The following is a 27,568-nucleotide window of genomic DNA, read 5'->3' on the forward strand; positions in this document are numbered from 1 at the left end:
AAAATTACAGTGAGTTTGACTTGCAGAAGTGAAATTGACTAAATTTTTGCCTCAGATACAAGGATGGGTGGGCAGGTAATTCAGAGAAGTATGGCTGCGCTCTGTATTACATCTGAGTCTGCTGGCAGGCCAGCACCAGGAATAGGCAGGCCAGTGAGGGAATATGTTTCCCTGTACTAATTGGAAAGGTGTATGGTGACTTTTCAGTTGAGGAAGGCAGAACTTGTGAATGGTGGTAATCCATATTAAGAGAAGTGGGAGAAGACTGCCAAGGGATAATCAAAGGATTTTAAAATACACAGGTGCCTTCCACCTAACATGGTCATCCTGGTCTCCTAACTCCAGTTGTTGTTGTTGTTGTTTAGTCATTTAGTCGTGTCCGACTGTTCGTGACCCCATGGACCAGAGCACACCAGGCACTCCTGCCTTCCACTGCCTCCCGCAGTTTGGTCAAACTCATGCTGGTAGCTTCGAGAACACTATCCAACCATCTCGTCCTCTGTCGTCCCCTTCTCCTTGTGCCCTCCATCTTCCCCAACATCAGGTTCTTTTCTAGGGAGTCTTCTCTTCTCATGAGGTGGCCAAAGTATTGGAGCCTCAGCTTCAGGATCTGTCCTTCCAGTGAGCGCTCAGGGCTGATTTGCCCTAAAGACTAGTTGAGATCAGTGCATGACAAAGCAGCAGTTGCCCGTATGGTTTGCATCAAATCAAAATGGTACATTCTTTACAAGCCTGGATGAAGCAATGTGTAAACAACACGTATGTAATAAAACCATCCTCGAGTCATTGCTAAACTGTGTACTACAGTGATTAAGAGAGTTTGCTTCTTCCCTTTTCACATAAAATGTTTCACTCTACATAGGACTTCATGTGAGCTTACTCCCGTTTTCAAAAGGATACTTTCTAATAATAATAATGTAGTTTCTGTCAAGAAAGGCATACCACCACACATCCACCCTAGTCCTGGAGCAAAGAAAACTGTGCTGCCTCTGGAACCTGCCCTGCTAAAATGGCAGCATCCCAAGGTGTCTTGTGTGGGATGAGATGTGCTAAAACCAGCCCTCCCCAAATCTATGCTAAGCCCTTTGCACATGCCTATATATCATCTGTCCATTTAACAGCTGTGCGACAGACAGAAATTCAACAGGGGCTATTTTTCATCCGTTTGCATCCCCACTTTTAGCCATTTTAATAACTGCGGCCTGAACTGGGCAGCTTAAGGGCCTGCCCACTGCAACTCGAGCAGCGAGCAACCTCTGCTCCCCGCAGCTACCACCATCATCACCGCCACCATCGCACTTCCTTCCCTCTCTTAGTAAGTCGACGGAAGCAAGTGATGATTGAGTGAGTGTGAGTGTGAGGAGGGCTTTCTGATGACTAGAGAATTTCTGAGGCGTTCTTCAACTTCCTTTGCTTCAAGAAGTCTGACTAACGCTTTACTGAGCATCGCCTCTGCGTTCCCTCTTCCTGGGGGAGGGAATCTCCTCTCTCTCTCTCTTTCTCTCTCTCCACGAGCAGGCACGGCTTAGCAAGAAGAGGCGTGCCAGCTTGGGAACGTTTCTGTGACGTCAGTCGCCTTATATGGACAGCGCCGCGCGGCTCCGGCGTTTCATTCAGATAAATTGCCTCTTCTTGTAAGCGGAATCCCCTGACCGGAGTTACGCGAAGGGAAATGCAAAGGCTGGGAGGGGCGCGCCGCAGCCAGGAGGGGCATTAAAAGGAAGCGGGTTGGCAGCCCCTCCGGCTCCGTTTTAAAAGCAAAAAAAGGCGGGGTGCCTGTTTCCAGACCCGCTTAGTTTAATCGCTGCCTGGCTGCGCTACTTTCCCGAGCCTCCCCGAGGGAAGGGAACTATAGGGGGCAGAAGGCGACGATGAAGGTAACCGCTCTTGACTCCCGGCAGCTCAAGCAGCTCCTGCGGAAGGAGCCCGCCGGCTGCCTGGTCTTGGATTGCAGACCGTACCTCTCCTACTCGGCCTCCTGCCTCCGCGGATCGCTCAACGTGAACCTCAACTCGGTGGTGATCCGCCGCTCCCACGGGCGGCCCGTGCCCTTGCACTTCGTGGTGCCCGACGAAGCGGCCCGAGGGCGGCTGCTCCTGCCTGGGGCTTGCCCGGAGGAGGAAGAGGAGGAAAGGGAAGGGGACGCTGCGGTGCCTTCCCGGCGGCTGCTGACGGCCGTGGTCGTCCTGGATCAAAACACCCGGCACTGGCGGAAGCTGAAGAAGGAGAGCACGGCGCAGATCGTGCTGAACACGCTGCTGGCCAGCCTGCCGGAGACCGGAGCGAGGGTCTGCTTCCTGCGAGGTGAGGGGCGGCCCGAGGGGGAGAGGCGAGGACGGGGAGCCGCGGGGGCTTTGGAGGGTTGCTTTAGTGGCGGAGTTTGGCGGGAGCCTCTCCTCCCGGCCAAAGAGTTCTGCGAGTCATTTCCCTCGCCTGCACGACGGCTAAGGAGCCGGACCCCCCTGCCTGCCCTAGAAGGCGAGATCTCGGGGTAGGAAAGAGGAGCGATCGGGAAGCCAACGAGGTGTAGCCGCCTTCTGTTGCTCTGCCTCCTCGCGCTTTTGGTTAGGACGTCCGCCGACCGAAGTCTGGTCCTGCTAGGCTCGCCTCGCCCGTTTCCTTAACTTAATTTAACGCGAATGCAATAATAGTTTCACGCGAATCAGCCCGTCCCCTCAGCATCCGATGCCAGGAACCTGGAGACCCCCACCCCCATTAGTGTTTGAGGAGGAGGCGCTGATGTTGGATAAGTAATGCCGGGCTGCAAAGCTTTTGCAGATCTCGAGAGAGGCAGTGGGTTCCTCGCCTGAAGCAACGTGTGTCTTGGAGAGTGCCAAGGCACTCGCACGGCGTAGGGAATCACGACTAGAGGCTTGCTGCTGCTGGGTGGATATAGACAGAGAAAGAGGCTTGTATTTCCCCCTTTCCATAGTCTCCCCAAAGTTTTCCCCATCAACGGACAAGAGATAAATCGGCTGGTGGTGAAAATAAAACAACTTAAAATTGAATAGGTGCATTGAAATGATGTTCAGTTGTCTAGTGAAGGGAAACTTGCGTGACTAATTACGGTCAGCATCCTCACTTCCTCACTGGGTTGAAATATCAAACGTTCATCTAAAGAGAAATGTGGGATTGGGGGGATTCAGAGTTGTAGAATAAATTGCCCCTGTGGACACGGGCAAGTATCCCAAACTCCAAAATGCTGGACACTATTAAAGTGTTCCTGGCCTGCTCAGTAATACTATAATCTTTGAGTAAATTTATCGGAAATGCTGTATACTAATACATGGGATGGGTTGGAGGTAGAAACCAAGGTTTATAATACATAATAATGCCCCTGCTCTTTTAATAAAAAGGAGTTCAGCAGTGTAAAAACTCAGCAGTGCCCTCTAAAGGGCAGTTTCCTCTAAATTACGAAATTAAAAAGAAATATAGATGCCAGTGCGCACTCTTCCAGTGTCTCCCAAGACAGGCAGATGCCAACGGTCATAGATGCCAACCTCTTTTCCACCTAAATTGTGAGGGTGGGAAAAGTAAACAATTGCCTCTTTGTATGTAGCAGAATAGGACCGAGAGTTAATATGGGAGCTGGTCCTGTTAAATGTGCTGCATGTTTTTATGCAAACTGCCTGCAGGTTCGATTCTCCTTGTGTGAAAGTGGCAAAGTCCATTTTCATCACTGAGCATGAAGCAAACTTTCTGCATACAGTGTGTGCCTAATTCAAGTGGACTTTACATTTGCCCTTACCCCTATATATAAAGAACGTAGATGTACAGAAAGATTGTGGAAGTCTTGTGGCCCCTCTCTATGGAGCTAAGTGGGTGTGGGGTGGAGGAATGTGGTAGTGGGACCGCTTTCTTTCAAAGAGTGACCTTTGCACCACAAACTTCATGAGGTAAAGCTGCTAATATGTTCCCTTCCAAAGCTCCTTATTGCCACCCTGAAGCTTGGCTGCAGCTCTCTTCGCCCTCCTCCCCTACATATTGCAAGATAAGAAACCTTTTTTTATTGTAAGACAGTGTTCACAACTTGGTTCAGCTTTGGGTTATTCAGTGGCTTTGCCTACAGCACTTTAGCACAATATTCAATTCTTCTGGACGCCAATCATATCAAAGTCCCGTCCCCCACAAAGACTTCCTGCCATCCAGTCCTTAGGCATGCTGGTATGGCAAATTCTGTGCGGCTATTTGCTTTGAATTCTTCCAATCCACATTTAAAGAGTTCGCTATCTGAGCCTTTTATTCTAGGCCATCTATGTAGACTCCATACTTTTAAAGCATATTTCCCCCCTCAAAGAATTATGGGCACAGTAGCTGGTTAAAAGGGTTGCTGGGAACTACAATGCCCAGAATTCTGAAGTCAAGAATATGCATTGAATATACTTTAAAGGCATGGCATGTAAGCAGCCAAAATTGCCTGCCGATAGCAAGTGATTTTATAAAACGAAAATGAAGAGCATTTAGGAGCGTGCTGCCACAGTAGGAAACTATCTTTTTAAAAAGCGAGCCTGTAGTCTGAATGCAATCTTAAGTTGCACATCCTTAAATAGAACGCTCTGTTGTTGCCACAGGTTTCCATCTTCCAGAAGCTGGCTAAATTGGCGAATTCTGTGTGAGTCACAAGCTCTTGAGACTCTTGCTATATTTTTAGTTCCGTTTGAATGTTCACTATGAAGTAACAGAAGAGTCCCGGGGTTTATCCCAAGGGTTTTGTCTGAACTGTGACATGAGAGAGAAAATTCACGGTTGAATGGAACGAAGTTTTCCAATTGGGGTTGGACTTAGGCAGTCCTAGTGAGATAAAGGTGTGAGTCAGAACTCTTGTCAGCCGCCATAAACGCAGCCTCGCTCTTCAGGGAATTGTTTTTACTGCGGAATGACACAATCCTTTTCAGCACCCCCCCTTTTTATATAAACTTCCAGCCCTCATTAATTCATTGTATTTCATATGCTAAAATGTTTAAATTTGTGATAGGCTTTATCGTTTAAATTGTCAGCCTTGGGCACGGGGCATCCTCAAAGGGTCTAGTGTGGGCTCTTTCCCCCACCTATAAAATAAAGCAGTCATTTTTCATGAGAGAGGCTGCAGCTGTAAATGTCAATAAAAATAATGCTGGATTCTTCTGCCACTTTGTTATGCATAGGATTTTAATCATTGGTGGTGAAAATGAAGCCTACCCCTCTCACAAGATGAGTAATGTAGCATTAGCAGAAATAATAGCAACAGAGTTCAGCCAGTGGGGGAGCAGAAGTGTGTGCCTGTGTTTGTGAGAGAGAAAGAGCTGGAGGACTTGAAAAGGTGACTCACTTTAAGAACTGCCTCCAAATCTCCTGATCCCCAAAGGCTCCTGGTTTTCTATTAGCCTCCTGAGCAAAGGCACCAGCCACCCAAGAGAAATCCGTTTGGCTGGTTCCCTTGGTTTGTGAATCCATGGGCATAGAATTGAGGAAAGCTCACCATATAAAATCACTATAAATAAACTGTCAGGAGTTATAGAAAGAGGATGTGGAATGAAATAGCATTATATTTCAGAACAAGGTCGAGGAGAAAAGCTGGCTTCTAACAATAACAGTTTTCACGGCCTTCTTGAAAACCCATACAGAGAGCCCTGTTCAGGTGACCAAAGTACTCTGAAATGAGCTGTTGCTCCAGAATAGTAGTGTCTTCTCCCATTCTGCTGAGTGATCAGGAGTTTTTTTTTCCCATTCAGCAAATATTTGATAGATCAATGTAATCTTTTTTTAAAACGATATTCAGAACTTTAGTTGATAAGGGGACACATTCTCTGTTAATGTTTTTTTTTAAGGCTCAGCTAGTAGCTTTTAACAAGGGTAAACTGGAATTTTAAATGCAGGATAATTAAGCTTCTGTGTTCTGGCTGGATTAAATGAATCTGTAAAAGAGGCTCCATGGAATCTATGGAAGCCCACACTTCCACTGATTTTGGACTGGTTCCTTAGTTCTGTATTTCCTCACTGTCAATATCCTGCTAAGAATGTTTCAGCACGCAGCTACTCAAGGACATAGATTACAGGGGTCAGCAAACTTTCAGCAGGGGGCTGGTCCACTGTCCCTCAGACCTTGTGGGGGCCAGACTATATTTGGGGGGGGATGAACAAATTCCTATGCCCCACAAATAACCCAGAGATGCATTTAAAATAAAATGACACATTCTACTCATATAAAAACACATTGATTCCGATTTAGAAGGTGATTGGGCCGGATCCATCCCCTGGGCCTTCGTTTGCCTACCCATGGCATAGAATATGTAGCAGAATAGAAATCTTAAAGAGAGAAGGGTTTAAAATGCAGGCTTGTAAGATCCTAGGTGTGATTCCTTAGGTAGAGTTTCAGAACGTCAATTTATCCATTGCTGCAATTTATCTTTGAGAAGATGTAGCAGTGCAGTACAGCACTTTCCATGACAGTTATTCACTGAAACAAGTTACAGGTTTTGTTTCCCAAGTAAACATATCCTTTCAGAGACCTGAACAAAAGACATAGAAATCCACGAATATAACTTGTGTTTGAAAGCACAGGTTTGCTCAAGATGTAGCTGATTTGCATGCTTCACAATTTCATCCAAGGTCTGAGCTTAACAGATACGCTCATTTTCACTAATTGTGCAGAGAACTTAACTAATTTATATCAGGTTTTTTTAAAAAGCACTCATCTGGGGCTGTTTTGTTGTCTGATCCCATCATAGGATTTAATTAAGTTTTATGGCTCTTAATGGATCCATTTCATTTACCATAACACAACGGAATGGAAGTTATTAATCAGTACAGAACAGCCTCTTGGAACTTGCCCTTCCTCAAATGGATGCAAACATGAAGCTGTATGATAATAAATGTCTCAGAAGTAAATGAAGAATTGTTGGTGTTAGTCTTAATCTTTGAAACAGAGTCAGCTGATTTCTGCTTGCAAAGAATCACAATCTCTATCACTAACCTTTAACTGCCATACTGTTTTTCTTTTGATTGTGGCTATTTAGCTGCAGTGTTAGAAAATGGGATAGAAAAGCTAGGAGCCAAATGGCTCCTGGGATCTGGGTTGTGGGCGCAGAAACAGAATGTCTAGTCGCCATGGGTGGGGGTGTAAGTCAGCAACACTTTTTCGTTATTATTTTGATGAGCGTGAATTAATACGCAATTGACATAAGTGACACATTGTTAATATCACATTTTTAGCATAAATTAATACAGTAGATGTTTAATTTGGTATTTACAATAAAAATATTGGTACCACACCCCGGTTTTCAAAACGCTGTATCTTTATTGTTAAACTCCTTAACGTATATTGTGAGACTTCAAAGCACATACATTTCAGTAATCCTTGAGGGTCAGCCAAGTGCAAAAAATGGCACCCAGACTTTTGGAGGTGCTCGCAAATGGAGAATCTTCAGGCACAAAGCGCCTGGCGCCCTCCTAATTTTGAACCCTGTTTAGCTGTGGTAGGAAAAACTTCCCCACTTATTCATAAAATGTTCATCATGCAGTGAGAACTATCACAGCCTGAAATTAATTGACGACCAGGAACAATTAAACTATTCCACCCCACACACTTCTGAACCCTATTAATTGACATTTCTTTGTTTGCTTCTTTCTCCTCAGGAGGCTACGAAACCTTTTATTTGCAGTATCCTGAGTTTTGCATAGATGTAAAACCCATATCCCAAGAGAGACCTGAAACGGAGAGAAGCACCAGCAGCCTCTACGAGAAGCCGTGCATCCACCACAAACCAGCATATGATCAGGTGTGTTGAGGGGAAGATATGACTAATCCCACCCACGCTCTGGCTCCTCGGGGGCTCTTCCTGTCATCATCCTGTTCGTAGCTGATTAGTTCACTCTTTTATTCATGTCTGGCAATGTGACAAAAGGACTCGGCGTGCATGTTTGTCATGTTTCAAATAAGAAGTCTGAGTGTGATGCACTTTTGAAGACAAGTGGCCTTAAAACGAAGAGAGATAGATGCCGTCAAAGCCACCTATTTCCCCCCCTCCTCTTCTTCCCTAATATGTAAAGAGTTTGTAACTCTTAAGAATTGTATAGTGACATCTTTCTGTTCACACCTTTCCTTCAAGGAGCTATACATGCTTCACTCCCTCACAACAGTCCTGTAAGGTAGTTTAGCCTGAGAGACTGCATATGGCCAAGGGTTTACCCAGCAACCTTTCAAGCTGAGTGGGGATTTATCACCTTACCTCTCCCTCCCATTGCAAGCCAGCTCTTCTATTTATTGGAAGTATATATACACACACATACACAATGTGCTCCCTTAGTATTCCCTCCCACCACCTGCACCTGTTGCTGGGGCCTGTTCTTCCCCTTCTCATCTCTAAATGGTAAAATATTTTCTTCAGAAAGACTAGGAATGGAAAATATTTCTACCTAAGTATTTATATTCTGCAGAACTTAATAGTGGTATTTACATTTCTATCCCACATTTATTCCTAGGAACCCCTATAACAGTTTTTCTCCCCATTTTATTCCCACACCATCCCTTTGGGGTTGTTTAGATGAGAGTGGCAGACACATGGTCACCTCCAGTCAGCTTCAAGGCTGAGTGGATTTGAACCCAGGACTTCCCAGTCCTAGCCTTGACATGTGCAACCACTCGCCCACATGGGATCTGTTACGCATGGCATACTTTGTATTCCCACAGGTGATATATTAAAAAGAGGTTTTCCGACACCTTATGAAATATGAATGGTGCCTTGGCTTGGTTTTCTGGGCACTAAATATAATGCTGTGACGTTTTCTAGCATGTAGCTTCTTTTCTTGTTTATCGCCTTCTATTCAGAAAGGGGGAGAAGACTTGAGTGGCTGAGAGCAGCAGGGGAGAGTGTTGTGTTTCTGACGTGGCAGGGCTGAGGGCCCCATGCTGAGACTGCTTTGGGAGGCTAAGACAGCTTGAAGTCAGAGGAGGCACATGCCAGCTGCCATCCTGCAATTATTAATTAGGCACGCATGAAGAGAGTGTCATGCTAAGCCCAGTAATGTGTTCATGTTTTTCTTTCAAACTGAACTTTAAAACAAATGCACACAGTGCATAGCATTGTCAAGATACCTATGAAGCTTCTGGTTAAAGTACATCATGCCCACCAGGCTCCGTCAAGAGACACTGAACAGGCTTTGTGTCTACATTTTTAGTATGATTCTGTGGGAAAAAACTTGCCCCTGCATTTACATGGTGACAGGAGGGACAAGTAAAAATCCTTTTGGTGTGTGCTTCATGGGGGGAGGGCGGCATAAGGAAACCCACGAGTGAAATTGCTCATGATACCACACATGGCAAATGTGAATGACAAAAACCAAATCCGGTGATTTTTCGTAAGGAGTCTTCTGTTACAGTGGTTTGCTGGTGAGCTACCATGTTAGCCTATACGGGTGGGTAAGCGGTTGACCAGGACCTCCCTATCAGAGTTTTGCATTGCTCACAACCCACAGGTCTTAAGGGGCAGCCCCTGCCAGTACGGAAGTAGCAGGACTGGCAAAGCTCTCATTGTGCCAAGACCACAACAGTAATTCTACCCCCACAGCAGGAACTGCACCTCTTGCAAAGTACTTCCTGTCTGGGTGCTACAGCTCTGATCTCTGTGATGTCTGGAAAACACCCTAAAATTGTCCAAAGCTCAGCCCCTGCTGTCTGTGTTCTACTGCGTCTCTGTGTGTGTGGAAGAAAAAACAGCAAACGAGAGCCTATAATTATATGCGGTTCCTTGCCTTCCAGGGTGGCCCAGTGGAGATCCTTCCTTTCCTGTACCTTGGCAGTGCCTACCATGCTTCCAAGTGCGAGTCCCTAGCCAATCTGAACATTACAGCACTCCTGAACGTCTCCAGGAAGAGCTCCGAGCCCTTTACGGATCAATACTGCTATAAATGGATTCCAGTGGAGGACAATCACACAGCAGACATCAGCTCACATTTCCAGGAAGCAATAGAATTTATTGGTAGGTGTATTTCTCTATTGAAGATAATAGTGACCTCTATGGAGCCCGCCATCAGAGACCAAACCGTATGTCCCGAAATACATTTTGTTGGGGCTAAGGAAAAAGCCCTTCCAGAGCCTGTGATCAGGCTTTGCAGCTCTCTCACTTACCAGGAGGTGCATCTCCTTCCTGCCCCTTCTGTAGGGTGGTTAAAATATTTCATTACAGGGAAGCTTTGAGTGATAAATGGCTGTAGAGCAGGGTTTCCGAAACTTTGGTCTCCAGCTGTTTTTGGACTACAATTCCCATCATCCCTGACCAGTAGCCCTATATATATATATATGGGGAGGCTTTTAAAAAAAGAAGAAGAAAATGATTTCACTGTGTTAAACTCATTTTGCTACCCGCCTTGAGCTAACTGAGGAAAGGTGAGGTATAAACTACAGAAAAACTACTGTGGCATAGGCCTCTGTGGGCTAGATGCATCTCTCAGCCGGCAAACATGCAAGCGTACTGTGAGGCTGCATAGCGGGGACGGGTGGTGAAGGTGACAAGGGAAGGAGTTTTTAATGTGCATGACTGGAAAAGAGTCTGGGGTGCTGACCTCTGACCCAGGGCTATTTGAGATACGTAGAGAGGGCAGGATTACTAAATGATAGAAATGACTACGTCTGCCAGTGTGCCACAAGCAGTGTAACTACGCCCGTTGCTTAAGAAAAAGCTGCACAAACCTGTAGGCATGGTTCTATAGAGACCTTGATTTTTCTCCATTTTTTGAAAGGAGGAAAAACAGCTTTTTCCAATCTACCTGAGCCATAAATCAGGGAGTCCTTGGTTCAAATTTTGTTCCTAAAGCTACCCACTGTCTCTGTATGGGTTTAACAAAGCTGAGCTACCTTATAGTGTTGTTGTGAGAATTTCTGAAAACGTTAAGTGCTTTACATTTAGTGCAAGTACTATTATTTTAATGTCTGTTAATACAGTACTGTACCCTAAGCTTGGGAGCAGGAAGCAGTTTAGGACATATTATTGCATTAACAAGCATTAAAATAATGATTATATTAAAATATATGAAATAGTAACTCCATATTGAAGATGAGAAGTTTGAGGATTCAAGAAATGTTAAGATAGATGGATGCTTCAATTGTTACGGCATGCCTTTGAGGATGTGACCCAGAGCAGAATGCAGTAAGATGAAATGTGGGTAATATATTTCTCACGCCAGCCAAACAGGGCAAGTTCTATTTTTAATCAACGCGTTTTGCACAAGGAGCTTATTTTCAGAATTTTCCTTTTAATCTTATAACAATAATTGAATTGTGTGAGTAACTTGGGGGCCTCCTGTTGCGTAAAATGGTGGTTCTGCCTCAGCCATTTATAGCCTGACTTAAATCCAAGTGCCACTTATCAAGGGTTATAATTAGAGATGTTAGGCTACTTTATTGTGCATTTTGTGGTAGAAACCCCAGGAACCCAGGGACTTTACATCCCTGCTCAAAATGCATGCTGAGTGTCTACCAAAAAGGCCCACAAAAGGTGGGGACAGAAGCAGTACATTTTATGCTCTTACCCAATGGAAAAATAGGCACATCTCCTCATCAGATGGGAGGGAACATGCAGCAAGCCCACACCTTTTGCCGCAAGGTCTGTGCTGCTTTCGAAAAGAACCTAACTGTGAATTCAATTCTTTTGTGGCATTGTAGTATTTGCCTTATTACACATCTGTTGCCATAGTTCGGCTAGATGAGGGGAAGGCAAACCTCTTAACTTTATCCAAATGTGATTAATCTACCGTATAGCTATTAAGTTTTGTTATTTGAACAAATGCGTTAAATGCTTCAGCCAGTGTTAGTGAATAAAGTGGAAATTTCTTCTCTGGCATTCTGACATTAATTCCATTTGTGGAACACCTTCTGTCAGCCCATTGCCTCTTTAGGAGAATTGTTTGCAGAATGTTGTGCTGCCATTGTGGGCATCCACTTATAGTGACAGCTAACATATTCAATGCATCATCACCACCCTCTTCTGTTCTTCTTTTTCTTTAGATTGCACCAGACGGGCAGGGGGTAAGATCTTGGTGCATTGTGAAGCTGGAATTTCCCGCTCTCCCACTATCTGTATGGCGTATCTGATGAAAATGAGAAAGTTCCGCCTGGAGGAGGCTTTTGATTACATCAAGCAACGTAGGAGTCTGATCTCACCAAACTTTGGCTTCATGGGCCAGCTGCTACAGTATGAGTCAGAAATATTGTCCTCGACTCCCAGCCCTCCTGTTGCCTCTTGCAAAAGGGATGCTGTGTCTTTCTTCACCGAAGAGCTGGCTTTGGGCAAAAGCTTCGAAGGCTCCTGTTTTGCTTTTCCTACCTCAGTTTTGAATTCCGTGCCCATTCACTCACCTGTCCACCAGCTAAATATTGCTGCGTCTTCATCCTGCTGGACCCTCCTGGGAGCAAGAGACAATACAGTCCCATGAGCCTGGTAGAGAGTATAATGATACATTTCACCTACATGCAATACAGAGGACCTCATGAATTTCACCTGGAACTGGACACTTGAGGGGCTGTCTATACCTGGAAGGGGGAAAAGTCATTTTACATTGAGATGGAGTCTTTGTTCAGTGCATTTAAGTTTGGGGGATAGCTATGCCATTTCAGGTTGTTAACTTGTGCTGAGTCTAGCCAACTCCTGCTGCAGCTCAAATTGTCCTAGGCTTGTGCTTTAAACTAGAAGATAATTCTTCCTCTTCCCAGAAGTAGATGCCCTTCGTTATGGCTGAGAACATAAGTGTATGGACACTGGCTAGACCAGGCTTTCAAAAGAAGGAATGTTTTTTTAAAAAAAGAAAAGTTGTGCACTGTTTAAGGGTTTTTTAGAATAAATTCTGGACTGTTTGTGCACCCACTACTACTATACTTCCAGACTACGCTGGGGTAGAGAGAACGCCGCATAAAGTCAGTCTGGTCTGATTGCTTCTCCGTTGCTGTCTCCCTCCCTCTCTTTTAATTATAGCCTTGTTTCAAAAGTGTAAGCAATAAACAGCTGTGTCAGGAAAGCAGAGCTGTAATGAAAAGCACAATTTACAAAAGAAGCAAACACTGACATTTCGGTGATGGCAGAAACTTGAATGTTTGCTTTTTCCTGTCTTGTGTGTTTTTAATATGTACTACACCATAGGCTGCAAGTGGGTTAGAAGGTAGGAGCAGAAGACTTCTTTCTTCCCACATCCAATGACCATTGCTTACTGCTGTACAACTGGGGTCAGGTTTCTCCTTCCCCAGAGGCCTTGGGTGCTTGTCAGTTTCTAGTCTGGATAACAAAACGAGGTAGTCTTGCCAAGAGGAACTTGTGCACGTCCCAAGGCTGCAACATCATAGGGGTTCCACTCTTTCTCATCCAGTTGAATCCAGCTTGTGTTTCCAGAGATGCCTTATTTCCAGGGGATGTTTCATTCTTAAAACACCATGGTCCTATCAAAACACAAGAGGTTTCCCTTGTTCCACTGGGAACACCTGCTATGTTCTATTTCAGCCCTGAACACTATAGTAGAACCCTACCAACTCTGTAACTGGATGTAGCAACACATATTCCCAAATGGTACCACTAGAACTGTTTGTGGCTGGCATATGGTGGCCATGTTGCACCTACCCTTTGAGTGAAGTATAGTCAAATTCAGGCTGATGGTGTGCACAGATGTACTGTTACTCGGGGGGGGGGTGAATTGCTGACCTTCCAGGTGTTGTTGGACATCTGCATTGGCATGAGCTTCAGGCAGCATGGCCAAATCAGAGGTGATGAACGTTATAGTCCTGCAACATCAGGAAGGCTACACATTTTCCACACTGCCTAATCTGTTCCTGAAATCCCGTGGTTGAAAGTTCAAGTAGGGTTCTGCAATGCAGAATCTATGTTCCACAGCTTTATTTTGGCTTGATGCAAATGGCCAAGGCACAGACTGGTTCAGTTGCAGTTCAGTAACGGCCATGTGTAGGACATAGTGCTGAGCTAACAGGCTGCAAAAAATAAATGGGTGGAGCTGCACAGGTTGTTCACAGACCATATTGTCACCCCACTCCAGACTTGGACCTCTGTTGAGAGATGACTGCCGCCTCTTCTAACAGTATGCACTCACTAAAGAGCAGCAAAGAAGGAATTTTAAAAGAGCAGGCAGTTCTACAGCAGTTGGTTATGTAAAGGAATGCTTGAAAAATTTTAAATGCTTATTCAATGAAAATTTCTTTTTTTCTTTTCGTTGCAATTAGATTTACTGCATTTTAAGATTTTAAGAAAAAGTTGGAAGGGGGCAGCTTGCAAACAATGCATCTCCCCATTGAAGTGTTATCCATTTATATATTACGTGGTCTTGTTGAACGTCATGTGGCTTGCTTTTCCCTGTATTGATTGATCTCTTCCATAACACATTTCTGGCTGTGGAATAACATCATTTCCAAGCCAACTGGGGTCCTTTTTTCCAGGGGATCTGTGTGTCTAGCTTGTATGTCTACAGGTGGCTCAATGTGCTGCTGTTGCTTTGTTCAGTCACATTTTTTTCTAAATGTGAGAAATGGCAATAACTGCCTGGAAAACTTGTGAATGTGAATATGAGAACTTTTTTTAAAAAAAGAAAATAAAAACGTAAAAAAAAACAGAATTTGAAACTTTTTGTTCCGAGGATTATATGCACCAAGTCAGACAACATGTGAAAATATTATCTGCAACGTTCAAGATGCAATTCATAGAATGGAAAACTAAATGCCAACTAAAATACAGAACCCTTGAAGCTCTATAGAGATATTACTATACCATGTGGGTGCAGGGAAGCGTGTGTGTGTGTGTGTGTGTGTGTGTGTGCATGGGCACACACACCATTTTAAAAGCTCTACCTAATTAAAACATTACAACCTAGTTTCAAATGCATGTAACTATCATGGCTATTACACCAAGGACTTTGATTGCTGCTGTTCTGCAAAGAGAGTAGGAAACTGCTTAAGAAAGCTCTCAATACCCAAACTACAGCAGCTACTTTCTGAAGGAGAGCGAGTTAGGATGATCAAGCCAATAAAAAATAGGTTTCAAGGCAGTTTATTGAATGTATTTATTTATGCCTACCTATGCCCTCAAATGGAACCATGCTCTGGTGAGAGTTCTATAAAATATGGCTCACCATAGGATTTTGATGAGGTTCAAGTATTCAGTACCCATGTAAATAAGAGTGTGCTCTTTAGAAATCCCTCTGTAATGCACTGGGCTTCCACGTTAGATAAATCAAATACACGCAGGTCCCACTTTATGAACACAATGTGTTTCCTGGGAAATGTTCATTAGGCAAGTGTTTGCGTAAGGAGTCTGCAATTTCCCTTGATTGTTGTTGTTTAGTCGTTTAGTCGTGTCCGACTCTTCGTGACCCCATGGACCAGAGCACGCCAGGCACTTCTGTCTTCCACTGCCTCCCGCAGTTTAGTCAGACTCATGTTTGTAGCTTCGAAGACACTATCCAACCATCTCGTCCTCTGTCGTCCCCTTCTCCTTGTGCCCTCCATCTTTCCCAACATCAGGGTCTTTTCCAGGGAGTCTTCTCTTCTCATGAGGTGGCCAAAGTATTGGAGCCTCAGCTTCACGATCTGTCCTTCCAGTGAGCACTCAGGGCTGATTTCCTTAAGAATGGATAGGTTTGATCTTCTTGCAGTCCATGGGACTCTCAAGAGTCTCCTCCAGCACCATAATTCAAAAGCATCAATTCTTCGACGATCAGCCTTCTTTATGGTCCAGCTCTCACTTCCATACATCACTACTGGGAAAACCATAGCTTTTACTATACGGACCTTTGTTGGCAAGGTGATGTCTCTACTTTTTAAGATGCTGTCTAGGTTGGTCATTGCTTTCCTCCCAAGAAGCAGGCGTCTCTTAATTTCGTGGCTGCTGTCACCATCTGCAGTGATCATGGAACCCAAGAAAGTAAAATCTCTCACTGCCTCCATTTCTTCTCCTTCTATTTGCCAGGAGGTGATGGGACCAGTGGCCATGATCTTCGTTTTTTTGATGTTGAGCTTCAGACCATATTTTGCGCTCTCCTCTTTTACCCTCTTTTTCCCTTGATTACTATGGGGAAATTTTTAATGCATTCCCAACCATAGAAAGTGGGGGGGGGGACGGGGACCCAAATGTCCTCTGATTTGTTCAGTCACTCCCCCTCTGTTCCTCAGCCAACAAGGAAGTAAAAAATGCTTTCTGTTCCAATATCTGAATCTGCAGTGTGTATAAGTGACATTTGGGCACTAATGCCTCATGTTTGGGTAACTGAATATTTACAGAGCAAGTGTTCATAAAGCAGGACCCTCATGTATAGAACACTGCATTTCTTACATTATATTGGGCCTTGGCATTTTAAGTACAGTTGAACCTTGGATCCCAAACATCTTGGCTCCCAAACAAATCTGCTCCCAAACAATTGAAACCCAGAAGTGCGTGTTCCAGTTTTTGAACATTTTTTGGAATCCAAACATCCAGTGTGGCTTCCGCGGCTTCCGATTGGCTGCAGAATGCTCCTGGTACAACTGTATGTGCTAGTTCCCTGGCATAATACTACTAATCATTTATGTAGATCTAAATCCAACACAGAATTAGGTATGCTAGTCAAACATATGTATATGTTTTAGTTTAGGCCACAGTGATCTAGGGCAGGTGTCACCTAGTCTGCCAGTACATCCTATGGTCTTTGCGAAAGGTCCCTGGTTAATACCCCTCAAAAACCCACAATGCACAAATAGACTGCTTACTCTTCCTGCTCAGTTTCTGTTTGCACAGGCTTGGCCTCTCCTATATTGAACATGCCCTTTTAAACACTGGATATGCACACTTCCATCTCTGCGATTGAGCATGGCAGTGACTGATGTAGGTGATGTTTCTCAAAATTTCAATGCGCCCACTAGCCCAAAAAAGCTTTGCAACCCCTGATCTGGGGTGTTCAAAGCATTTCACAAATACTCAACCATGCAACCATCCTGTCAGCTATGAATATTATTTTTGTTTTTCAGAGATGGGACTGAGATCAGGAAGTAAGAGCTTGTTTAAGACCACCTGTTGCAATTATTGCTGAAATCAAGATTTGGTGTGTTTGGTTCACATTATGCTGTAACAGAAAGATAAAGAATACAGTTGCACCAAAGATGAATTAGGTTCATCAGTTTTCCTTTCTTATGCCCCTACTTTTATGCATTGATGATGAAGAGTGATGCCACCTCATTCTTATTGTTGCAAGAAAAGGCATTTGCCATGAATATGAGGAAGTAGGAATTTGGGTGTGGGAATTTGAGGTATTACCAGCAGCCTCGCGCATTTCAGTTCTCTTGACATTTGTGCTCTATCACATCGCCAGCTTGCTCTGAGACATGAGTAAATTAAATTTTCCAAATGAGGACTATGAATATAGCTGAGGAGGTGGGGTTGAGTCATCTGAGTGAATCAAATGAGGGCACACAAGTAACGGGGGATTGCAATTGCAGCATCCCATTTTGTTTTCTATCTGTATCGAAATGATGGGGCCATTTTGCTCTGGCTTTTCCAGCTTGCAAACAGAGCTGCTCTGCTATTCATAGAGTGTATTAAGATTAGGAGAGAAATTCCATTTTCCATTACCAGCAATGATGCATTTTCCTCCCTTGTCTGCAGCCTGATATATGTGCAAACTGTGTGGGCGCTTCACAAAAACTATATTGAATTTTACAGACACTGGCTCTGGGCTTGGACAACCTCACCTGATTCATATGTCACAGAGAAACAGAACCGGATGTCATCAGCATACTAATGCTGAGACCTAACAGCTTCATATAGTTAAACGGTACAGGGGCAAGATTTGGGACCCACAAAGCATAGTTGTGGTGGTGCCAATAGGCAGTCCTCTAATGCTACTCTCTGAAACCAACCCTGCAGGTAGGAGGAGAATCGCTGAAGAACACTGCTTGCAATTTTTATCTTGCAAAGTCAGTCCAAAAAGAGACAGTGCTCAATGGTATAAAAAAAACTACTGAGAGATTGCATCAGAATAACACAGCCATGCTCCATCTATCCCTCTCTTGAGAAAGGTCATCCACCATGATAGCCAAAACCATCAGATCAGAACCTTGACTGAAATGGGTCTAGATCAGCATTGGGAAACTCTTGGTTTTCCAGATGTTGCTGAATTACAACTCACATCATCCCTGGCCATTGGCTATGTTTGCTGGGTCTGGTGGGAACTGTAGTTCAGCAACATCTGGAGGGCCAAAGGTTCACCACACCTGGTTTAGATAACCAAAAGCCTCCAACAATATTTTCAGCTGTGCTGCCACAACTGTCTCAATTATGTTGCTCAAAAAGTAGGTGTTAATGACAGGATGATAGTTGTCTAAAACTATTGAATCCAGGGTGGACATTTCCAGGTTGGTAATACTATGCCTCCTTAAGGGCAGCAGGCACCACTTCCCTATATAGAGATGCATTCACCACACCTTGGACCCATCCAATGAACACACACATCCCTCTAGCAATCAGCCAAGAAGGGCAATGGTCTGGATGGAACCTGGTCAGCCTCATTCCTACAAGCACCTCGTCCACATCATCAGAGTGCATCAACTGATGCCACAAATGAGAATTGGATATACCACTGGATACCTCAGATGGATTTGCAGTCAGAGCAGCATCAAGGTCTCCATGGAGAAGAGCAAATTTATCTTCAAAGGCTCTTCTCAAAGAGTAACAGCAGGTTGCTGAGTGCCAAAGCTGCATTCGTGGAGGACGATGATAAGGCTGGCCCAGGCAGGCAGTTTCTTGTAAATAATATAATGTTCCATTAATCCCACAACTCATTTTGAAAAAGAAAATAAATCTTAGTGTTATGTCTATAGGAACATGTCTGTCTACCACAGGAATTGGGAAGGAAATCTTTAAAATAGGCAGCTACCTTACATTGCAGACCCCAGTGTAGAAGATCCATAGAACTTTTCATAAATTAAATAAGTGTGTGTGTTTCTTTTCTTATAGTTTCATATCCCCATCTAGTTAGTGTTCTGTAGTTTATTGTATCATATTTGCAAAAAGAAGAAGAGAATTAATAAATCCTAAATCCACATTACTTCAAAACCCAAATAAAAGGAGGAGTTTGAATTGCATCAGTGGGGGTGCTGGGGAAGAGGAAGGGACCTGGAAGACAGGTGAATGACAAAATCTGAACCTGTACTTTTGCAGTGCCATCTTTGTCATCACATCCAGGTTTCCATCTGCTGGATTCTGATATATTTAAGCACTAATAGACAGTGATTGGGCCGGATCTGGCCCCCGGGCCTAAGTTTGCCTACCCGTGATTTAACGCATTGCCTGGTCAATATGTACATTATCCACTTAGAAACTGTGACATGTGCTGGCAAGTTATGTAACACATCCTCAAATTATGACTTGAGGTTATGCAGATGGAGTAGACAAAGTACACAATTCCCCACTCACCCTCTCAATAGGTGCACATTTTCCACAATGCCAGACAGATGTGCACCATGGCTAGCTTGTGTGTGCATTATCCATTCAATTCATACTGACTCCAAGTTATTTATGGTGTAAACCTGCAATGTTGGCTGCAAATTGTTGGCTGATTCTTCTTCCCTACCCTCTGTAAAATGTCATGTACTTGAAATCAAAAGGTACCAGTCAACACACTTTCTACAATGGCTTAATAGTCTATGCAGAGCACGTTGTCAGCCACTCTGCAGCTAAGTAAACAATGTCAGGCCCCAGGTGGGCAGAAAAAAATGTCTGTGCTACTGAACACTAAAGAGTTGACACGGTTCAGCTTACTAAATCCAGCTGTGAAGAGCAGCTGGTTTTCTGGCCTTCAGCAGGGTGGATGCAGAGGGATATGCTTCGGAGAATTGATCAGGGGGGCACTCCTAGGGAAGAGGAAAGACAGAAGATGTTTTGTTCTGCCTGCTATGGCAGTCATAAAGTGGGCCTCTGACAGTTCTGATTGCTCCCAACAACTGGGAAGAACACTTGCTTTGCTTTTTGTTCTTTGGGCATTTGCCTGAGATGACTTGGAGAAGTGGCTCGAAAAAGTGGAGAGGAGGGGCAGCAGGGGGAAAGGAAGAGAGAGGTGTGGGGAGAGAGAGAGACCTTAAGGAAGGAACAGGAAGCTCTGAAGAAAGTGTATGGCTCATGGGATTCTGTTTTTGCCTCTCTTTTTTTAGGTCACCAAGACAAATGGGAGATGTCTGTGAACCTTCCTTGCAGGGCAAACTTCCCACTTCAAGCAACTTCACCCCATTCTTCTTTGTCTTCCAGCCCACTTCTTCCTCCTCTTCCTGTGAGGGACACCCCCCTCCCCAAGAAAAAATGAGAACAATCCACTCTTATAGAAATTCCTGCCTCAGGCTGGGAAAATCAAGGGAGGCAAGAGAGGAAGTGGTGGAGCATGAGGGGCCTGGAAGAGAGAGCAAGAATACATTAATGAACTCAAGCAGATAAAGCAAGAGAAGCACAAGACACTTATTGAGGCAGAACATTCTCCTTCAGAGCTTATTATGTGGAGTCACCATCATTGTACAGGTCACCATTCATGTCTCCTGCTCTCCCCTTCCCTCCTGCATCATGTGCTCTCACTCTATTTCTATCCAATATTAAAATGCTCAGGAAAAGGTTCCTAACATAGATGCAGTAAAACAAGGACCTCAAAGTGAAGGGTACCAGCACATAGACTGACTACAGGGGTGGGGCAGGGAATGCATGGGTCTTTATTTATAAGGCATGCATGGATTTTCTGCAGCCCTGTGGTCAGTATGTGTTTGCAGCTGGCAAAAGAGACAGATTTGTGGATGTGGATTTGATGCACAACGTGGAATATAAAAGGGTTATGTGCATTCATAGAAAACAGGTCAATTCACAGTTACTGGTTATGAAACTGCATTTGTAAGGTAACAAAACTCGGGAATGGAATATCCATGTTCAACAGCGGAATACCTCTCTGTACAAGAGTGAACAACAGGCAACAATTCAATCAAGCCTTCTTTGCAAGTTTCCCAAGAGAATTTGGTTGGCCAAATGGAAGAGAGAACACAGGCACGGCCAGTGGTCAGGGCTGATGGGAGTTGATGGCAGCAGCATCACATTAACTACTCTTGAATCTCAGGTAGATGGAACTGGGAGCCATCTACCTGGGATTCACTCAAAATCTGTTTTATGATTTCATACCCTCCAACATTTCTCCAATGAAAATAGGCGCATCCCATTCCATAACGATAATTTTACTATTTCTACCTCCCCACACCTTACCGGGTTGCCCCAGCCACTCTAGGCAGCTTCCAACATATATAAAAACATAATAAAACAGTAAATAATAAAACAGTAAACATTTAAAAAAAAAACTTCCCCATACAGGATTGCCTTCAGATGGCCCAGGGGTCAGATAACTCCACACTCTCCAAGGTTTATCCAAAGAAAATAGGGACATCCTAAGAAAATGTAGGACATTTTGGGATCAAGTAAGAAACTGGAATGGCTTCTCTAAATTAGGGACGTCCCTGGAAAATAGGGACACTTGGAGGGTCTGTGATTTGCGCCCTGACAAGTCTATTGTCTTGGCCAAGGCAGTGGAAGAATGTTCAGCCTTTGTAGTATAGAAAGAAGTTCCAGCTTCCCCAGTGCTGTGGCATAACTTAAACACAATTTTGCACAAAGCAAGCTCGACTTAGTTACAATTGCATACAGAGAAGAAAGCTTTGTTTCCTGGTACACCTAATGATCACCCTGCACTGACTGATTCAGATGAGTAAGAGTGTTGTGGAGCAGTTTAGAGAAACCTTTGAATCGCAAAGGATTAGACGACCGTAATTAGGGAGGTCTCTTCACCTCCGTATGAGCTAAGAGGGCTTTAATGGTTTCCTCCCAGGTGAGGCCATGCTCAGGAAGAGAACCCTTTGGGGCATTCAGGCCAGTTGAGGAGTATGAGTCATAACAGCAGCCTGTAGAATCCAGCTGCTTGCGTACCAGAGGCAGTATGCCTCTGAAGACCAGTCGCTGGGAATCACATGTGGGGAGATTGCTGTTGTGCTCAAGTCCTGCTTGCCAGCTTCTCATGGTCAACCTACTGTGAGAACAACATGCTTGACCTCATCCAGCAGGCCTCTTATTATGTTTATGGAGCTCTCATCCACAGAGCTTTGTCTGCATGGACTTTGTAGCAATTGATATCCCAGACATTTCTGTGTATTTCCCTGTCACTTTCTTTACTGCAAAAAGTCTTGATTTTTATTTTTTTAAGTGGGGGGATATGTTTCCTGTGAAAGCCAGCTTCACTTTAATTGTGAAGCCTTAGTATTAGATTAGCCATAAGTGTGCGGTTCATGTGCACATTAAGTCACAAATGACACCAGAGCCCCACCCAGGCAAATAGATTAGACTAATCAATAATGATAATATATTTCAGAATGAAGATCAGACTGGTGTTTTCTGGATTTTATAATATTTAAGGACACAATATTTCTAGAAAAATACTCTCAGTTTTCAACGTTTGTCAAATGTTTTTTGGTCCTCGTACCATATAAGACCTTCAGTAAAGATAAATGTGTCTTACTAATGTACATTGTGCTAACAGAAAACACAAGCATATTTCCAAAGCACTAATTGGAACGTGGTGGGAAGAAGGTCCTAAAGTAAGCCAGAATAAATAGATGTGATTCCCTTGACAGCCCAGACTTGTTTCAGCTCGCACTTCTAGCATCCAGAATATCAATCTGCAAATAATTTTCAGAAAACATTTCCTATATTTTAGGATACTTGACATATCTTAGGTAAGTAGATAGGCTGCAGCCTTAACCATGTCTACTCAAGCACATTTAATTCAGTGAGGCTTACTACCAAGTAAGTGGGGCTAGGGTTGCAGTCTTAAGCATACTTTCTCAAGATACAAAGCTGTTACTGAACTGGTGTGGGTGGTAAGCAGAATGCTCTCAGACAGTAATGCCCTAGCTTGACTGGAAATCATAAAATGGACCGTAAGGTCTGGCAATTCCTTAGAGACACAGGACAGGCTTAGAGACACGGAACATGCACAAAACAGGTTTTGATATTGCTGGCTCCAATGACATAAAGTTGATGAGTCAGATCTCTCTCAAAAGGACAGGACTAGCTTAAAATATCTGGAGGTAATGCAATAATGATAATGGATCACTTTAATGGATTTTTGGTGTACCTTACCACATTTTAAAGCTCTGTATTATTCTGCAATAACAAAAGCAAGGAATTTACTTTCCTGAAAACTCCAGACTGATGTTTTAAACGTGGAACAGCTGGGGCCACAAGCCTTAATATAAAATAAAAGGAAATGATACATTTATGATGCAACTTCGTTTATTTAAACGATTTAGTATACCGTATGTAGACTTTGGAAGTCATGCTCTGAGTAGACCCATTAAAAGCAATGGAGATAAGTCTACTCAAAATAGGACTTGGAGCTTGTCCACACTTATGTTTGTCCCCCAGGAAAAAAACCACTCTTTACTCTTGAATGGGAACAAACATCAATGGGGTTTTCCGTGGGTTGGCGTTTGCTCTGATTCAGCAGTAAAGAACCGGTTTTCCTGGGGAAAGTGGTGGGGTAAGCAGAAAACTGCTTGGACCCATGCCTAAAAAGCACCAGACAAGCAGAAAACGTCTTGAACCAATGCTTTCCAGGCACAGTACAGGTACAGATGAGCCGTAACATTGGATATTACCCCGCAACATGATAAAAAAAGAGGTGGATTTTTTCACATAGTTACACTGAATGACTACAAGAAGGTACATTAAGATAACTGAAAACTTTAAAAATTGAAGTCTGGATATGCAATTCTGTGCAGGAAAATAGCATGTCATTGTGAAGACTATTGCAATGTTGGGAAAGGGGGTAGAGAAGAGGCAAGAAGGTGGAGCAATGAGAAACTATGTTTTTCTGAAATGTATTAAACTCATTTTGATTAGGGGTTTTGTGCATTTTGTATACAGTTAGAGGACAAGTAGGAATATGAATAAATTCATGTTGAGTAGGACTGTTAATTTACTGCAATGTATTAACAAAGAAGGCTGATCGCCGGAGAATTGATGCTTTTGAATTGTGGTGCTGGAGGAGACTCTTGAGAGTCCCATGGACTGCAAAAAGATCAAGCCTATCCATTCTGAAGGAAATCGTCCCTGAGTGCTCACTGGAAAGGCAGATTCTGAAGCTGAGGCTCAAATACATTGGCTACCTCATGAGAATAGAAGACTCTCTGGAAAAAAACTCTGATGTTGGGTAAGATTGAGGGCACAAGGAGAAGGGGATGACAGAGGACGAGATGGTTGGACAGTGTAATAGAAGCAACCAACATGAATTTGATGAAACTCCAGGAGGCAGTGGAAGACAGGAGTGCCTGGCATGCTCTGGTCCATGGGGTCATGAAGAGTCGGACATGACTAATTGATTAAACGACATTAACAGAGTAAGGAAGAAGATTCAGATGGCACGTCTACTGGTTAGACTGAACTACAATATTACTATTTGCCACACATTATGTTTACATAATAAAGAGTAGAAGGCTCATTTCTTGTTGACCCTTCAGAAGCCAGAACACTTAGTGGCAGAGTACGTGCTTTGAATGCAAAAGGACTCTGAGTTTCTGGCATCTCTGGTCGGGGTGGAAAATAAGCCTGTCTGTAAGCCTGGAGAATCATTTCAGGCACTTTAGAACAGAGAAGGCCAATATAGTGCCCTCCAAATGTTAATGGACTAAAGCTCCCATCATCGTTGACCATTGGCCATGCTGGCTGTGGCTGATGGGAGTTGGACTCCAGCAACATCTGGAGGCAAAGGCAGATCTAGAAGAGCACACTTGATGTGGTTGCACTGGGCACGGAGCTTCTGGGGTCCTGCAGGGGGTGCCACAACTATGACATCCAACGGAAGACGAGAGGCATTGTATTTTGGCATCTCATAGGGCACCACTGAAATCTGAGGCATCAAGGTCTGCCATTGTTGGAGGGGAACGTATCATATTGGCTATTCTGATTTATACATTACTAAACTACATAGACCAATGGTCTGACTGACCATACAGCAGCTTCCTGTAATCTGTGTTGGTAGCACAGCCTGGCAAAGAACAGACAACATCTGCATGGCTGTCTACTGTCAGAAGCAGTACCTGTAGCAATGCCCCTCCCTTTCTGTACTTGTATCCCACTTATTTTTCCTGAGGTCTGCTGCATGCAGAACTTGAGGAAACTCAGCCGTCAGAAGTTTCTCTAGTTTTCAGAGATGTAGAAACAACCAAGAAACCCAAAGGAACAACAGAGCTGGAGGAACCTCTTATTTGTAAGGATGTAGGTTGTCATTCCATAATATCATCATAGAAGCATATTCTCTTCATTTCAGAAGTCAGTGCTAACCATTGAGCAGAGAGACAGAAACTTCCTTAGTTTACAGCTGCTTCTGAAAGCCAGACACTCTGGTATATGAATCAATGACGATGAGCTGGCATGTGGGAGAAAAATAAAACAAATAAATCCCAGCACCCTGTGTTTAAAGTATGGGATCTGAGGCTTGTACTTGCACATATTTAAACTCTCCTCTCCTTTCGCTTCCTCCTCCTCCTCCTCCTCCTCCTCCTCCTCCTCCTCCTCCTCCTCTTCCTCTCCTCCTCCTCCAGATTTCCTCACCACAAAGGCTTGTCAAACACTTGTCAGCAGCACCTCACTGTGACTGATTCACTCCAAACGCTGGAGGAGTTACTGCCTTTCACTGCTACTGTACATCTCTGGGCAGACAGGAACAGGGTGGAGAATGAGGAGTGGGAGCTATTAATAAGAAGTCCTTGGGGCTGCAACTGCCCACTGGCTGGTGGATTCACAGCTCACATCAGCAAAGGAGAAAGGACGCCTTCAGGACCTGGAAATGTGCCTCAGCTTCCTAGGGGAGTATTTGTTGGCTTTTCCTCATCCTGCCCCCACTTCCACCCCTACACAATGTCTGGTGATGATTCTTTTCCCAGACACGATTTCAGCATAAAACAGCTGTCTTCCCCTGATGTCTACTGGAGCTGAGCACAAGGAAGTGGTGTGGTTTTACAGTTCTACCACACTTCCTTAAAGGCTCCCATTTTCATCCTCCCACCCCTACCCTATCCTGCATCAAACCTTTTAGTTATCTAGTCTGTCATTATCACCCTTGACTTCATCTGCCTTGTCTGCTCCTGGGCTCTTTGACAGGAGGAGGAGGAGGAGGGGGAAAATACAGATCTGATGCTCAGATGAGGTTCATCCGGTGAGTGAATTCACCGATGTTTCTATGACTGTTAGCTCTTTCCTCTATAATTGGAATGGGTTTGGTGGTGGTGGTTTTTACTGGTTGCTGAACATACCCAGGAGAATGCAGACACACTCTTTATAGCTATATCATTATTCTCTCAAATACCAGGGATATTCCATCTCAGATGGAGAGATTGGGAATGATGAGTAAGATAATTACTTGGTGCTGCCTCCAGAGGGGGACCCTCTTGCTGCCCCCTCCTACGCGTCATGCAAATATGCTGAGTGAGTGGAAAAAAGGAACCCACATTACCATTCCGAGGAGTCTAAGCCCTTCATCTCTAAAGCCGTGCTCCCTGCATTTATTTTTTACTTAAAGTGTTGTTGTTTTTGTTGTGGCTATGATGATATAACCTCATCAGTGAAATTTAATTAGCATATGAAACCACCTTGTACTGAGTCAGACCATTGATCTTCTAGTCTACTGGTGCTATTTGTCTAGAAAAAGAGGTGCCGGAACTCACCATGAACAACTCCCTTGTTCTCTTAATGGCAGTGCCAGAACTGAGTTCCAATGAGTTCAGGCTGAAAAGTAGCCCTGTAGTCCACTATAGTCTACTTTGGCTGGGAGTGGTTCTTCAAGATCTCTCAGGCAGGCCCCCTCTTCCCCTTAGTTGAGACTGGACCTGGGACTTTCCATCTGTTTAAACTTCCTCACTCCCCCCAAACCCCAACAGTGGATATAATGACAACCTTGGACTGAGGAAATCAGGGTTCAAAACTCCATTTGGCATGTATGCTACAACGGCCGCACAGATATTGTTAGCCCAACACTGGAAAGAAGAACAAGTCCCCACTAAAGAAGATTGGCAAATCAAGCTAATGGAGTATGCTGAAATGGCCAAATTAACTGGGAAACTTAGAAATCAAGACGACAACAAATATAAAAAAAGAATGAAAAAATGTTTATTGCATATGTACAAAAGCATTGTAAGGAAGTTAATAAATGAGCAGGATTTTAAAAACACTTGTAAGGTTATGTAGAATGTTTAAATTTGGAGATAATCAAAGATAAAGACATTATTGACATACATAAATTAAGACAATACAAAGGAATCAGGGGAGGGAGTGGAGGGAAGTCAATGGTTTCGAGCAATCCCAAAACGTGGATTTAATACTATGTGAATACAGTTGAATTTGAATTTTTTATGTTTTCTTATTTTTACATTAATGTGATTTAAATTGTGAAAATTAATTTAAAAAGTGTGTGTGTGTGTGTGTGTGCACGCACACACGTGTGTGTATAACTCTATTTGGCCACAAAATTCACTGGGTGCTTACCTGTCTATTAGTATGTATTT

At 43.8% G+C, this 27,568-nt stretch overlaps 1 protein-coding gene across 1 annotated transcript; it reads left to right on the forward strand.

Annotated features, from left to right (window-relative positions):
* The first annotated feature begins 1,583 nt into the window (after nt 1–1,583).
* On the forward strand, nt 1,584–12,842 carry DUSP5 (dual specificity phosphatase 5). The gene is made up of 4 exons (XM_083614981.1): nt 1,584–2,304; nt 7,615–7,757; nt 9,737–9,956; nt 11,981–12,842. Exons 1-4 carry the CDS (start codon nt 1,872–1,874, stop codon nt 12,406–12,408), a joined length of 1,224 nt encoding a protein of 407 aa, XP_083471107.1. The 5' UTR covers nt 1,584–1,871; the 3' UTR covers nt 12,409–12,842.
* Nucleotides 12,843–27,568: the final 14,726 nt, after the last annotated feature.

Source organism: Podarcis filfolensis (genome assembly GCF_964270895.1).
Source record: "Podarcis filfolensis genome assembly, chromosome: 5".
NCBI lineage: Eukaryota > Metazoa > Chordata > Lepidosauria > Squamata > Lacertidae > Podarcis > Podarcis filfolensis.

What these genes read in the sequence shown, in the direction of transcription:
- DUSP5 (XM_083614981.1), top strand. Translation starts at nt 1,872, where the DNA reads ATGAAGGTAACCGCTCTTGACTCCCGGCAGCTCAAGCAGCTCCTGCGG. An exon ending in ACAAACCAGCATATGATCAG is followed by an intron (nt 7,758 to 9,736) that starts GTGTGTTGAGGG and finishes CTTGCCTTCCAG; the next exon opens with GGTGGCCCAGTGGAGATCCT. An exon ending in GGAAGCAATAGAATTTATTG is followed by an intron (nt 9,957 to 11,980) that starts GTAGGTGTATTT and finishes CTTTTTCTTTAG; the next exon opens with ATTGCACCAGACGGGCAGGG.